A 14,158-nucleotide genomic window follows, 5' to 3' on the forward strand; every position below is an offset into this window, starting at 1 on the left:
GAGCAACGTCGAGAATCACCGCAACGCCAATCCGCATAGCTCAACCTGCTGTGACCCTGGACTATGGGAATTTGCTTGGACACAGGTAAGTGAATTGTTGCTTAACTAATGCACACATGTGTTATATTAATCGAGTCATAACATGTTAGTGCAACGCATTGTGGTGCGCAGAAAAATATTTTCTCTACTTTTACACAAGATTCCTTTGGAAACTTGTTGCCAAGAAATAGTTTGTAATACTACAAGAAATATAGTAACTTTGTATAACACATGGCTGTGGTTATTTTTTCATATATTAAATACGTTTTACGAGATAACATTGTATATTTATGACGAAAATAGCCTCATAATTATATATTTTATGTTTCATTAAAGCATAGGTTTTCAAACCAATGAAAATGTAATCAAATATGTAATAATTTGACTTTATTTGGTTTTATCGTGCTTATTAATTTCCGCAGTTAATACTGTAAAGCTATTCAGGGAACGGTTTACAAATAACTTCAACTATTGGAGTTACTTGTACAACACAGCGTAAATGGCCGGGTAAGAATACGAACCCAGTATTACTGCAAACACTGTATTGTAGTGATACAGTTGCTACACATTTACAAATATCTATAATTTTACATGAATATTTATATTCCATTTACAAACCTGAAAAATTGTTAGTGCCACAATTAAATAATTTTCATTCTTAATTACCAGCATAATTATTATTTTTTAAATTAATAATTCTATTTATGTACTGGAAAGTTAAGACCTCAAAGACATACATTCACTGGATGGACACAAATATAGCCAATTTTTACGTACCTAACAATTATTGTTTTCAGTTGTAGTAAATAATTTAATTGATGTATATGAACTATGCACTTTAAGTATAACTTTATGGTCTTCCACACTTCCATAGTGATATGGAGCATGTTTGTTCATCCGGTGGCATAAGAATCAGGGAAATAGTTACTTATGCATCCAATCCAACTATATCGCTGTCACAAGTCTTGACTGCGGTGTAATTCTGCACGTTAAGCTGACCGAGTACCTTAAACACAAATCCACACTTGAGCTTGTAGGGAATATTGATGAAGACATCGCCCAATTAAAAATACTTGAATGTACCAAGTATGGCGAAGTTGAATCAGCGAGTCCCGTGGAAGCGGAGGAGAGGTCCTCGGCCATGCACAGAGGCTAAATGTGCAACCCACTCGGCGCTCGTGCGTGTGGGTCGTGCTGATTGGCTGGTACAGCGTCACGTGTGTACACCGTCTCGTCCACCGAGCTCCTTGGAGCACGCGTCCTAGATCCACAACACAGACCCGAGTGAGAACTCTAACTTACCGTCACTTCAAGCTATTTTACAAATAAATAACCAGCTGCGGTACTCGGCTTCGCACGGTAAACAGTGAGATTTTAAAAGAATAGATTTTCTTTAAATAAACACCATAAAAATCTAATACACAAATTAACTGTCAAAATTCAGCTAATTTTTTTCTTTCGTTTCTGGCCTTCAAATTCAAATTTATTGAACTAATACTGTGAAAATTTGATGGGAAAAAAGATAATTAAAGATGGAATGAATTGTCCCAAATTATGTTCACTTGTAAGCATACATAAGACAACACACACTGACGTGTTCAGCACGTGCCGGAATGTCGTGGTTGTTGGGTCACACTGTAACGGTTTAACTGGCTTAAGCTAATAATGCAGTCCGATTGATCGTTTTTCTCCGATGTTAGTTAGAAAACTTCCTTAAAGCATATATTAAGGAAACAGTATTTTTTTAAAAATAAAACACAGTCTATGTCTATTTGTAATAATGTATCTCCAAATTGTAAAAAAAAAATTGAAATCGTCTCATTGATTTTCGAGTATATATTTCTTACAAACAAACTGACACTCTTTCTTTATAATATTAGTGGAAATTAGTCAACTCATTTTTAAATATCTGGTGACACTCATTTCCCATTCCGATTACATATGATGCTCTGAGAGTTTGTCTTTTTTCGTTACTGCGTTTGCCTACAGATAGAGAAGTGAAGTTTATGCCATCTACTAGACAGACGTGTGGTAAAAACAACGCAAGGCTTTCTTGGGAAAATATGTGAGCTGTTAGGCATTGGTATATAGAGTATCTTCTTGGAATTAGTGAGGACTTCATTGGCATCTATTAGGTACCACTATAAGCATAACCCAACTGAAATTCCCACAATGTAGAAAAAATCCCTCAGAAAATTTCTTTCCAAAAATGTTTTTTGGTCTTAGAGAATAGACTGGTAAAGTCAGCAATGCAACCAAGTTTAATTTGTAAAATATAAAAAAGTTATAAACCTTCAAAGATTGTAAGTGAAAGTACTACTACTTTAAGTCAATAAATAAGTATCCATGAAAATGTACAAAATTTTCTATTAGAAACAAATACCTTGAGATATATCTACATATAAATTATTCAGATTGTAGTTTTGAACCAAAAAAATTTGTGTATAAAGAACACTGGGATAAAGAGGAAGATATAGGTATGTACAAACTGAGTAATCTAGAGTTAGTGCATAGTTTTTTTAGTTTTTGCCGAAATAATTATACTGGATTGGGAAGTTGTATTTTTGTTCAGACAGGTATACATAACAACTTAAAATGTAGATATGATATTTTGTCTCTCAGCAGGGAAAAGGATATTGAGTGTTCGGTCATTGAAATATATTTGGAAAACATAAAATATTTTCTGATTGGCATTTTATAGATCTCCAAATGGGAATTTAAATATATTCTACCAATAGGCAAACTTGTTATTAAGGTTGTATAATACTACGTGGAGATCTGAACATAGTGCAAAAGAAATCAAAAGTAGAGATGATTCTTACATTTCTTAAAATCATATGACTTTAACAACACAATCACGCAGTTTACAAAAGAATCACACACTACTCACTCTAAATATCTTATCTATATATCATTGGCACGGACCAATCATGAACATGGAGGAGGAAACTGAGATAGGACCACTGAGACTGCGCCCACCTGTTTCCGTCCTCCTTGGCTATTCGTAATCTATACGTTAAACATGTTATAACCATCGTGGAAAATTTTCAAATGTATTGTAAAAGGTGCGTCGCTACATGGTAATAACCAAACCCTCCCATCGTCTCCCATTGTTCAATGATCCAATAACATATCACTTAATATTATATTATACTGTTACGATTTACCGCGGGTTCGTAAAGGATAGCCCAATTAAAGATTTTATTACACACACAGTTTTATTTATTGCCACTATTTGCATTACTAACAAATAATCTAAAAATGTCATTTAATCAATTGTACTTAAAAATGTTGCTTCCTCCAGTTGCTCGTTTTTAGACACCGCACACCTCGCAGGGCCGCACCTCTGGCGCAACTCTCGCCGCAGCACCCCTCGTGGTCCTCCGTCGCAGGACTCCGTCGCCACACTCCTCCACCGCCGCCGCCGCACTTCCCTTCGCCGAAGATACACTCTACTCCTTGCTCGGAACTTCGCTAGGAACTCCGCCGCGGAAAAACTCCCGACTTCACTCACTCACTGACTCCCTGCCCTGGAACCTTCGTCCAAGGACTTCGCCACTCTGCAGCACCCGCGGCACTATCGCCCCGGAAACTCCGCCGCGGGAAAGCTCCCGCCTGAACTCTCTCTGTCTGACTCTACTCACTCTCCCAGGCCGGCGTACCGGGCACATATATATATATATATAGGCCCAGACACCTTCCAGAACTCTCGAGCGGGGCTGGGGCCAGTCGCGTCATTCCGCGCCGACCCGACGGCAGAAATCTCTCGAAACACGTGTCGGCGGCTCGCGTAACTCCGCAGCTGCCAGGTGTCAGTTACGTGTCAAAGGCAGGGCGCCGCGCGGGGAGTGGAGGGAAGGAGGGGTGAAAGCGACAATCCTTGTAATCTTCCAGGCGCGCGCGGCGCATATCATGTTGCGGCAGCTGTCAGCCAGCTATGCACCTGCACGTGTCGCGGCCTTGCTCACGTTCGTAACAATACTTAATATACAACAAAAATTAATTAGTTGATATTAAGAAAGGTTTTGTCAACTTACAAAATATATTTTTTTTTTGTTATTTGGCGAGCCAATGGGAAACATAAAACCAAAAAAAATAGAACTCTGAAAGACATTGGGAAAGTTACATGTGCCGAGAGTAAAATACGGTGAAGTCCATCCAAGAGTCACTGATAAACTCGCGAATTTTCCATTCTCTTCAAATGATTACTTCGTATGATTTTAATTGTAACGACACAAATGCTTTCATAGACAGTAAAAATAATATATAGTTATTATATAATATATATGTATGTAAATTAAACATATTGTCATAGCAGAATTATAAGTTAGTCTTCACTTTTATTCTTTAATTTTATCAGATAACATGAAAAAAATGCTAAAGATTCATTTTGGAAATAACCTCTGCATTTACATTGAATTATTAGACTTTAATCCAAGCTAAACCTATTTGTCAATTTCTTTACTGGTACAAAGATATTATTTAAGTGCTAAAATTGTTAAGCTTTTTGCTCGGTAACACTATTTAGTTTTGTGGAAGAAACATCCATCAGTTCTCGCTTAAATTATATATTGAGGCATATTATTAAAGGGGAGATATGTGAGCCTAAATACGCAATATTGATTTCACCAGTTTTAATGGCATAATAGTTTTGTGTCATTTTATATTTAAAAAATTGACTTTACTTAAGCGGAGATAGCACATAAAGATATTTAAAAATATCATGACATATTATATAATGAATTATTATCACAGTTGTATCCATTCCCAAAATATTAATTAAATATTAATTTTAATGACTCCACAGGGCAAATTTTTAATAGCAGCCATTCGCTATTAACTTCAGCTTTTCTATTGAATTTTAAATAATGCTTTTAATTTGGCCATTTTTTTGAAAATTTAAAGGTGCGAATTAGTTATTACTAAAAATGTTTGAATCCAAGATAGCGTTTTCCGGTTCCTGTCTCCCCCATAAAGCCCCATAGCTGTATACAGCACTACTTTAGCGTCTTTTGCGCAAAGGCGACTGGGTAGTTTGAGTCGACTTAAAAATATTATTTTGTTGATAACGGTTAATGACGTTTTTTTTTTCCTATTTAGGAAAGTTTTCATTAATCTTGATTTATAATAACTTCATGGAACGTAGATTTTTATCGTTACTCTCTAAACCTTCGTACGTATTTAAACGCCATATGTGTATTGTGTAACTAGCATTACTACATGCAGTCACGGGAGATGGAACATTTGATTGGAATAGATTTTTCAGGGTAAGTCCTCGCAATGCCCCTCCAAATAATAATAACAACTACTTATGACCGCTGACGCACGCAGGGAGCGCCTGAGGCTGAATGAGGGAGGGAGGGGTAGGGGAAGGGGGCGGGTCGATGCGTGGCGGTGGCCCAAGCGACCAGGCGAAGGCGCGTAATCGCTTGGGAAACACGGCCTGCGGTATCGACTTGTCACGCACAGGGAGGGAGGGAGGGGTGTCCTGGACGCAGTTCTAGCTGGTGTCCAACCCGGAAAAAAAAATGCTTTAACAATTATTGTTATTTCGTTGTTGTTCGCCTCATCTACGAGATCAGATACACCATTAGTTCACCACAAGGGGCCAGTGATGTCGAGGAAGTGTTTTTCCTAGAGTACCTTGGAGTAGCCGGGAGTAGCCAGTCGTTCTGTCCGGGTAACATTCACAAGTTGTCGCCGATGGTTTGTAGTCGTGATCCTCAGCCTGCCAGCCTCTGTCCACTCCACCACAGACCACCCTCTTGTGTTTACATATGCCCTTCATGCACTAAACACTTCGTCTTACTCGCTTGCGACTTCACTCGTCAGGCGAGTAAAAATTCTGTCAGGTCGTCGGCGAGACTTTTCAAACAGCAGGTGCTATTCTACGCATCTAATACTACCCTATACTACCCGATGAGCGAGTTTTGCATTCAAATCGCTCCCCGGTTTCCCTTACCAATGGATTGCCGAGTTACCTTGCTCCACCGCTGCACTAAGTCCTTATGGCTGGCGCTGCTTCGTCCTCCTCGAAGTCAACAATATAAGTGTTCAACTTCTTACCCGGTGCAGAGGCTACGTCAAATGTCTCGTCAGCGCGTGGTCGGGCAGAGTGACTTAGTAGCAGCGGTGACACTGTGGCGTCGTCTTGAGAGGTTCCCTCTCTCTCCATCTCTGCCGCTGTGTCATCTGCCCGAGGAGGCCTCTAAGTCACGTGACCAGTGTGACCTGCCACGTGGTCACTCGTGGTCACTCCCACTCACGGGGTTCTGGTCACATGACAAGGGCCGTGCAATGCCACCTCGTGACGGCCAGCCATGTTAGCTTTCAAAAGTGCAGCAGAATTTTCTAACAGCTTGGCAACTTCTATAAGTATGATTTATGTTCAATGGTTGAATGTCATAATATGGTGGCGAGAACATCCAACAAAAGAATTCGTACTCGAAGGTTCCCGGAAAAGAACATTACGTGGCAATTCTCGGCCCTCCTATTCTGAGAATTAGTTCTTTCTAGCCGACGACGTTAAAAAAAAGAGGGAAAATGAATGGCGCGTATTGAATTTTTAGTCCATAGTTGGAATGCCAGCTGAGGAAATATGTGTTCGTCTATGGAGAATTGCGGTCGATATCAATCTTGCAATCCACCGAGTTCTCCCTTCTCGTACGTTGGTAGAAGCTGCGTCGTTCTATCGAAAACGACAACAGTCCTTTTGCTGTCTCCGTTGTTGAGAATTTGAATTTCGTGTAGTGGAAAAAAGAAAAAAAAAGAAAAAAAGAAAAAAAAGAGCGATGAAACAGGAAATTGGAGGACGAGGATAAAGGCTGACAATTCTTTGACATGATTCATCGATTTTAATTCCTTGGTGTTTTTGTGTTTGCCCTATTTTTTGTGGGTTCCGATGACCTTTACAACAGGGGCTGTTTGAGGCGTTCTGTCGTGACCTGATAGCTACATCGCGACTCATTTTCGATGCCCTAAGTGCGAATTCGTCGCCTTTTAAAGTTTACAAATTTTATAATAATTTTATTTAGTTGATAATTTTTTTTAAATTTGGATTTGCTAAAGCATAGTATATAATTTATTAAAATACTTAAGTTAAAACGTAGTTGAAGCTACTGTACACTACCTTGCTTTAACTTTCTCATAAATTCAAAAGGGGAAGAGTGAGCAAAGGTAGTAAGTAATACCAAAAGAAAGAAATTAGTATTAAGTTAAATTAGATTGATAAATTTCTCAAACACCTTAATATTTATTGCCCATCTCAACAATATTTAGGGAACTCACGAAAATAATTTTAAATCAAAGCACACCAAACAACAAGATCATAAGAAATCAAAAACATTATTCTGTAACTCATTCACTTTGTCATAGAAAAAGGGAAACCTTAAATGTTTTGTGCAGCTGCAGTATACAAGTTTTGCATCTGTGTGTAATGTAAACATCACTCTTCACAGTACTATCGTTACCCACGTAACATGTTATCTTCTCACACACCACAACACTATGCATTAAAACTTTGTATGTATGTGCCAGAATAATGGCCAACCAACATTTGCCTAAAACTCCAACCATACCTTGCAAGTTATTTATAAACCTCTACACACTATAATAAACAATTAAAATATATGCACAACTTAATAGAAGCATATTGATTTTCTAAAATCATAAATACGCATTAGCTATAAAGGCCATTTTTTCCCCCGCAGATAAAGCACACTTTCAAGAATAAATATAAATAAATATACAAGTTCTATAAAACGTTCTTGCTTAGCCAGCTCTTAAAATTTACTAAATAATGTTTCAGTGTATATAAATAGTCCAGCGTACAAATTTATGATGGACAACTAGCGCAGAATCTGAGAATACATATTTACACTCAAAGTACATTACACCTCTGAGCCCCTCTTAGCAAAAAAATTACCTCACAGGTGAAATTTCTTAACCATAATAACATATTTTTATGGCCTCTAAATATCACAATGCCTCAATATAACTATTATTTCAAAACTTATTCAAAATAAAATCTCACGATCTTATAATCGTACTAACAAAAATTTACATTGATTAGAACATTCTATTTTCCTTCGTAACTATTTATTTGACACATTAGTTAATGACTATCCACGACTGCAAATGTAGATTACAGTTTTTTTTAAGCTTGGTTAAAAATTCGAGATTTTTGCGAGTTCTTGTTCAAATTAAGTAAATTTGATTAAAATCATTATTTTGGGGAAATGCCCTGCTAGTTTTCACTTTATGTCATAGAGAAATAACGAGGAACAGGCTAAGGAAGTGGATACAAAAGACACAGAAAACAAGCCTCTATCAGACGATGTCAAATGTTAAATGTAAAGACAACATAGATAATTCTGTGGACGTAATCAGTCAGAACAATATCACAGCACAGACGAAAATAGTGGGCAGTCAATGACGAAATAAAAAAATAGATACAGACAAGCAACAACTTTTGACAACACAGTGGCAAACAGAAGAAACCAACGATGATCTGGGCATCACACCGACAAAACCGCTACGTACGACATAGCTGATTTTGGCTTGTTTTCTGTGTCTTTGTGAATTAATCCTTCTTTGTCTATTCTTCGACATTTCTCTATGACATACAGTACAAACTAACAATTGTGTATGTTTAAAACAAATGGTCTAAATATATATTTTTACATCGCGAGAATCTTTAAAAGAACATAAGTAAATTGACATTGGATGAGTTGAAAGCAGTGTAAGTGCAGGTGTCCTCGGGTGCCCGCAGCCCAGCAGAATGTCCCGTGGATGAGTTGACAGCAGTGTTGTTGAGCGCAGTGTAGCGCAGGTAGAGTGCAGGTGTGCTCGGGTGCCCGCAGCCCAGCAGAATGCCCCGTGGATGAGTTGAGAGCAGTGTTGTTGAGCGCAGTGTAGCGCAGGTAGAGTGCAGGTGTGCTCGGGTGCCCGCAGCCCAGCAGAATGTCCCGTGGATGAGTTGACAGCAGTGTTGTTGAGCGCAGTGTAGCGCAGGTAGAGTGCAGGTGTCCTCGGGTGCCCGCAGCCCAGCAGAATGTGCAGTGGATGAGTTGAGAGCAGTGTTGTTGAGCGCAGTGTAGCGCAGGTAGAGTGCAGGTGTGCTCGGGTGCCCGCAGCCCAGCAGAATGTACCGTGGATGAGTTGAGAGCAGTGTTGTTGAGCGCAGTGTAGCGCAGGTAGAGTGCAGGTGTGCTCGGGTGCCCGCAGCCCAGCAGAATGTACCGTGGATGAGTTGAGAGCAGTGTTGTTGAGCGCAGTGTGAGCGCAGGTAGAGTGCAGGTGTGCTCGGGTGCCCGCAGCCCAGCAGAATGTGCCGTGGATGAGTTGACAGCAGTGTTGTTGAGCGCAGTGTAGCGCAGGTAGAAAGCAGGTGTGCTCCGGTGCCCGCAGCCCAGCAGAATGTGCCGTGGATGAGTTGAGAGCAGTGTTGTTGAGCGCAGTGTAGCGCAGGTAGAGTGCAGGTGTGCTCGGGTGCCCGCAGCCCAGCAGAATGTGCCGTGGATGAGTTGACAGCAGTGTTGTTGAGCGCAGTGTAGCGCAGGTAGAGTGCAGGTGTGCTCGGGTGCCCGCAGCCCAGCAGAATGTCCCGTAGATGAGTTGACAGCAGTGTTGTTGAGCGCAGTGTAGCGCAGGTAGAGTGCAGGTGTGCTCGGGTGCCCGCAGCCCAACAGAATGTGCCGTGGATGAGTTGACAGCAGTGTTGTTGAGCGCAGTGTGAGCGCAGGTAGAGTGCAGGTGTGCTCGGGTGCCCGCAGCCCAGCAGAATGTCCCGTAGATGAGTTGACAGCAGTGTTGTTGAGCGCAGTGTAGCGCAGGTAGAGTGCAGGTGTGCTCGGGTGCCCGCAGCCCAGCAGAATGTCCCGTAGATGAGTTGACAGCAGTGTTGTTGAGCGCAGTGTAGCGCAGGTAGAGTGCAGGTGTGCTCGGGTGACCGCAGCCCAGCAGAATGTACCGTGGATGAGTTGACAGCAGTGTTGTTGAGCGCAGTGTAGCGCAGGTAGAGTGCTGGTGTGCTCGGGTGCCCGCAGCCCAGCAGAATGTACCGTGGATGAGTTGACAGCAGTTTTGTTGAGCACAGTGTAGCGCAGGTAGAGTGCAGGTGTGCTCGGGTGCCCGCAGCCCAGCAGAATGTCCCGTGGATGAGTTGACAGCAGTGTTGTTGAGCGCAGTGTAGCGCAGGTAGAGTGCTGGTGTGCTCGGGTGCCCGCAGCCCAGCAGAATGTCCCGTGGATGAGTTGACAGCAGTGTTGTTGAGCGCAGTGTAGCGCAGGTAGAGTGCAGGTGTGCTCGGGTGCCCGCAGCCCAGCAGAATGTCCCGTGGATGAGTTGACAGCAGTTTTGTTGAGCACAGTGTAGCGCAGGTAGAGTGCAGGTGTGCTCGGGTGCCCGCAGCCCAGCAGAATGTCCCGTGGATGAGTTGACAGCAGTGTTGTTGAGCGCAGTGTAGCGCAGGTAGAGTGCAGGTGTGCTCGGGTGCCCGCAGCCCAGCAGAATGTCCCGTGGATGAATTGACAGCAGTGTTGTTGAGCGCAGTGTAGCGCAGGTAGAGTGCTGGTGTGCTCGGGTGCCCGCAGCCCAGCAGAATGTGCCGTGGATAAGTTGAGAGCAGTGTTGTTGAGCGCAGTGCGAGCGCAGGTAGAGTGCAGGTGTGCTCGGGTGCCCGCAGCCCAGCAGAATGTGCCGTGGATGAGTTGAGAGCAGTGTTGTTGAGCGCAGTGCGAGCGCAGGTAGAGTGCAGGTGTGCTCGGGTGCCCGCTGCCCAGCAGAATGTGCAGTGGATGAGTTGAGAGCAGTGTTGTTGAGCGCAGTGTGAGTGCAGGTGTGCTCGGGTGCCCGCAGCCCAGCAGAATGTGCCGTGGATGAGTTGACAGCAGTGTTGTTGAGCGCAGTGTAGCGCAGGTAGAGTGCAGGTGTGCTCGGGTGCCCGCAGCCCAGCAGAATGTCCCGTGGATGAGTTGACAGCAGTGTTGTTGAGCACAGTGTAGCGCAGGTAGAGTGCAGGTGTGCTCGGGTGCCTGCAGCCCAGCAGAATGTACCGTGGATAAGTTGACAGCAGTGTTGTTGAGCGCAGTGTAGCGCAGGTAGAGTGCAGGTGTGCTCGGGTGCCCGCAGCCCAGTAGAATGTCCCGTGGATGAGTTGACAGCAGTGTTGTTGAGCGCAGTGTAGCGCAGGTAGAGTGCAGGTGTGCTCGGGTGCCCGCAGCCCAGCAGAATGTGCAGTGGATGAGTTGAGAGCAGTGTTGTTGAGCGCAGTGTGAGCGCAGGTAGAGTGCAGGTGTGCTCGGGTGCCCGCAGCCCAGCAGAATGTGCCGTGGATGAGTTGAGAGCAGTGTTGTTGAGCGCAGTGCGAGCGCAGGTAGAGTGCAGGTGTGCTCGGGTGCCCGCAGCCCAGCAGAATGTGCCGTGGATGAGTTGAGAGCAGTGTTGTTGAGTGCAGTGCGAGCGCAGGTAGAGTGCAGGTGTGCTCGGGTGCCCGCAGCCCAGCAGAATGTCCCGTGGATGAGTTGACAGCAGTGTTGTTGAGCGCAGTGTAGCGCAGGTAGAGTGCAGGTGTCCTCGGGTGCCCGCAGCCCAGCAGAATGTGCAGTGGATGAGTTGAGAGCAGTGTTGTTGAGCGCAGTGTAGCGCAGGTAGAGTGCAGGTGTGCTCGGGTGCCCGCAGCCCAGCAGAATGTGCCGTGGATGAGTTGAGAGCAGTGTTGTTGAGCGCAGTGTAGCGCAGGTAGAGTGCAGGTGTGCTCGGGTGCCCGCAGCCCAGCAGAATGTGCCGTGGATGAGTTGACAGCAGTGTTGTTGAGCGCAGTGTAGCGCAGGTAGAGTGCAGGTGTGCTCGGGTGCCCGCAGCCCAGCAGAATGTGCCGTGGATGAGTTGAGAGCAGTGTTGTTGAGCGCAGTGTAGCGCAGGTAGAGTGCAGGTGTGCTCGGGTGCCCGCAGCCCAGCAGAATGCCCCGTGGATGAGTTGAGAGCAGTGTTGTTGAGCGCAGTGTGAGCGCAGGTAAAGTGCAGGTGTGCTCGGGTGCCCGCAGCCCAGCAGAATGTGCCGTGGATGAGTTGACAGCAGTGTTGTTGAGCGCAGTGTAGCGCAGGTAGAGTGCAGGTGTGCTCGGGTGCCCGCAGCCCAGCAGAATGTGCAGTGGATGAGTTGAGAGCAGTGTTGTTGAGCGCAGTGTAGCGCAGGTAGAGTGCAGGTGTGCTCGGGTGCCCGCAGCCCAGCAGAATGTCCCGTGGATGAGTTGACAGCAGTGTTGTTGAGCGCAGTGTAGCGCAGGTAGAGTGCAGGTGTCCTCGGGTGCCCGCAGCCCAGCAGAATGTGCAGTGGATGAGTTGAGAGCAGTGTTGTTGAGCGCAGTGTAGCGCAGGTAGAGTGCAGGTGTGCTCGGGTGCCCGCAGCCCAGCAGAATGTGCAGTGGATGAGTTGAGAGCAGTGTTGTTGAGCGCAGTGTGAGCGCAGGTAGAGTGCAGGTGTGCTCGGGTGCCCGCAGCCCAGCAGAATGTCCCGTAGATGAGTTGACAGCAGTGTTGTTGAGCGCAGTGTAGCGCAGGTAGAGTGCAGGTGTGCTCGGGTGCCCGCAGCCCAGCAGAATGTGCCGTGGATGAGTTGACAGCAGTGTTGTTGAGCGCAGTGTGAGCGCAGGTAGAGTGCTGGTCTCCTCGGGTGCCCGCAGCCCAGCAGAATGTGCCGTGAATGAGTTGAGAGCAGTGTTGTTGAGCGCAGTGTGAGCGCAGGTAGAGTGCTGGTGTGCTCGGGTGCCCGCAGCCCAGCAGAATGTACCGTGGATGAGTTGAGAGCAGTGTTGTTGAGCGCAGTGTGAGCGCAGGTAGAGTGCAGGTGTGCTCGGGTGCCCGCAGCCCAGCAGAATGTGCCGTGAATGAGTTGAGAGCAGTGTTGTTGAGCGCAGTGTGAGCGCAGGTAGAGTGCTGGTCTCCTCGGGTGCCCGCAGCCCAGCAGAATGTACCGTGGATGAGTTGAGAGCAGTGTTGTTGAGCGCAGTGTGAGCGCAGGTAGAGTGCTGGTCTCCTCGGGTGCCCGCAGCCCAGCAGAATGTGCCGTGGATGAGTTGAGAGCAGTGTTGTTGAGCGCAGTGTGAGCGCAGGTAGAGTGCTGGTCTCCTCGGGTGCCCGCAGCCCAGCAGAATGTACCGTGGATGAGTTGAGAGCAGTGTTGTTGAGCGCAGTGTGAGCGCAGGTAGAATGCTGGTCTCCTCGGGTGCCCGCAGCCCAGCAGAATGTGCCGTGAATGAGTTGAGAGCAGTGTTGTTGAGCGCAGTGTGAGCGCAGGTAGAGTGCTGGTCTCCTCGGGTGCCCGCAGCCCAGCAGAATGTACCGTGGATGAGTTGACAGCAGTGTTGTTGAGCGCAGTGTGAGCGCAGGTAGAGTGCAGGTGTGATCGGGTGCCCGCAGCCCAGCAGAATGTCCCGTGGATGAGTTGACAGCAGTGTTGTTGAGCGCAGTGTAGCGCAGGTAGAGTGCAGGTGTGCTCGGGTGCCCGCAGCCCAGCAGAATGTGCCGTGGATGAGTTGAGAGCAGTGTTGTTGAGCGCAGTGTAGCGCAGGTAGAGTGCTGGTCTCCTCGGGTGCCCGCAGCCCAGCAGAATGTGCCGTGAATGAGTTGAGAGCAGTGTTGTTGAGCGCAGTGTGAGCGCAGGTAGAGTGCAGGTGTGCTCGGGTGCCCGCAGCCCAGCAGAATGTGCCGTGGATGAGTTGAGAGCAGTGTTGTTGAGCGCAGTGCGAGCGCAGGTAGAGTGCATGTGTGCTCGGGTGCCCGCAGCCCAGCAGAATGTGCCGTGGATGAGTTGAGAGCAGTGTTGTTGAGCGCAGTGTAGCGCAGGTAGAGTGCAGGTGTGCTCGGGTGCCCGCAGCCCAGCAGAATGTGCCGTGGATGAGTTAAGAGCAGTGTTGTTGAGCGCAGTGTAGCGCAGGTAGAGTGCAGGTGTGCTCGGGTGCCCGCAGCCCAGCAGAATGTGCCGTGGATGAGTTGAGAGCAGTGTTGTTGAGCGCAGTGTAGCGCAGGTAGAGTGCTGGTCTCCTCGGGTGCCCGCAGCCCAGCAGAATGTACCGTGGATGAGTTGAGAGCAGTGTTGTTGAGCGCAGTGTAGCGCAGG

The 14,158-nt window shown here is 46.1% G+C and overlaps 1 protein-coding gene across 1 annotated transcript in view; it reads left to right on the top strand.

Moving 5' to 3' along the window:
- LOC134537225 (adenylate kinase isoenzyme 5) overlaps nt 1–14,158 on the top strand; it is a 55,690-nt gene continuing 41,532 nt past the window's right edge. Inside the window, exon 1 of the mRNA XM_063377490.1 lies at nt 1–85. Within this exon, the coding sequence (XP_063233560.1) occupies nt 64–85 (22 nt within the window). The 5' untranslated portion in view covers nt 1–63. The remainder of the gene's footprint in view (nt 86–14,158) is intronic.

Source organism: Bacillus rossius, chromosome 12, assembly GCF_032445375.1.
Source record: "Bacillus rossius redtenbacheri isolate Brsri chromosome 12, Brsri_v3, whole genome shotgun sequence".
Classification (NCBI taxonomy): domain Eukaryota; kingdom Metazoa; phylum Arthropoda; class Insecta; order Phasmatodea; family Bacillidae; genus Bacillus; species Bacillus rossius.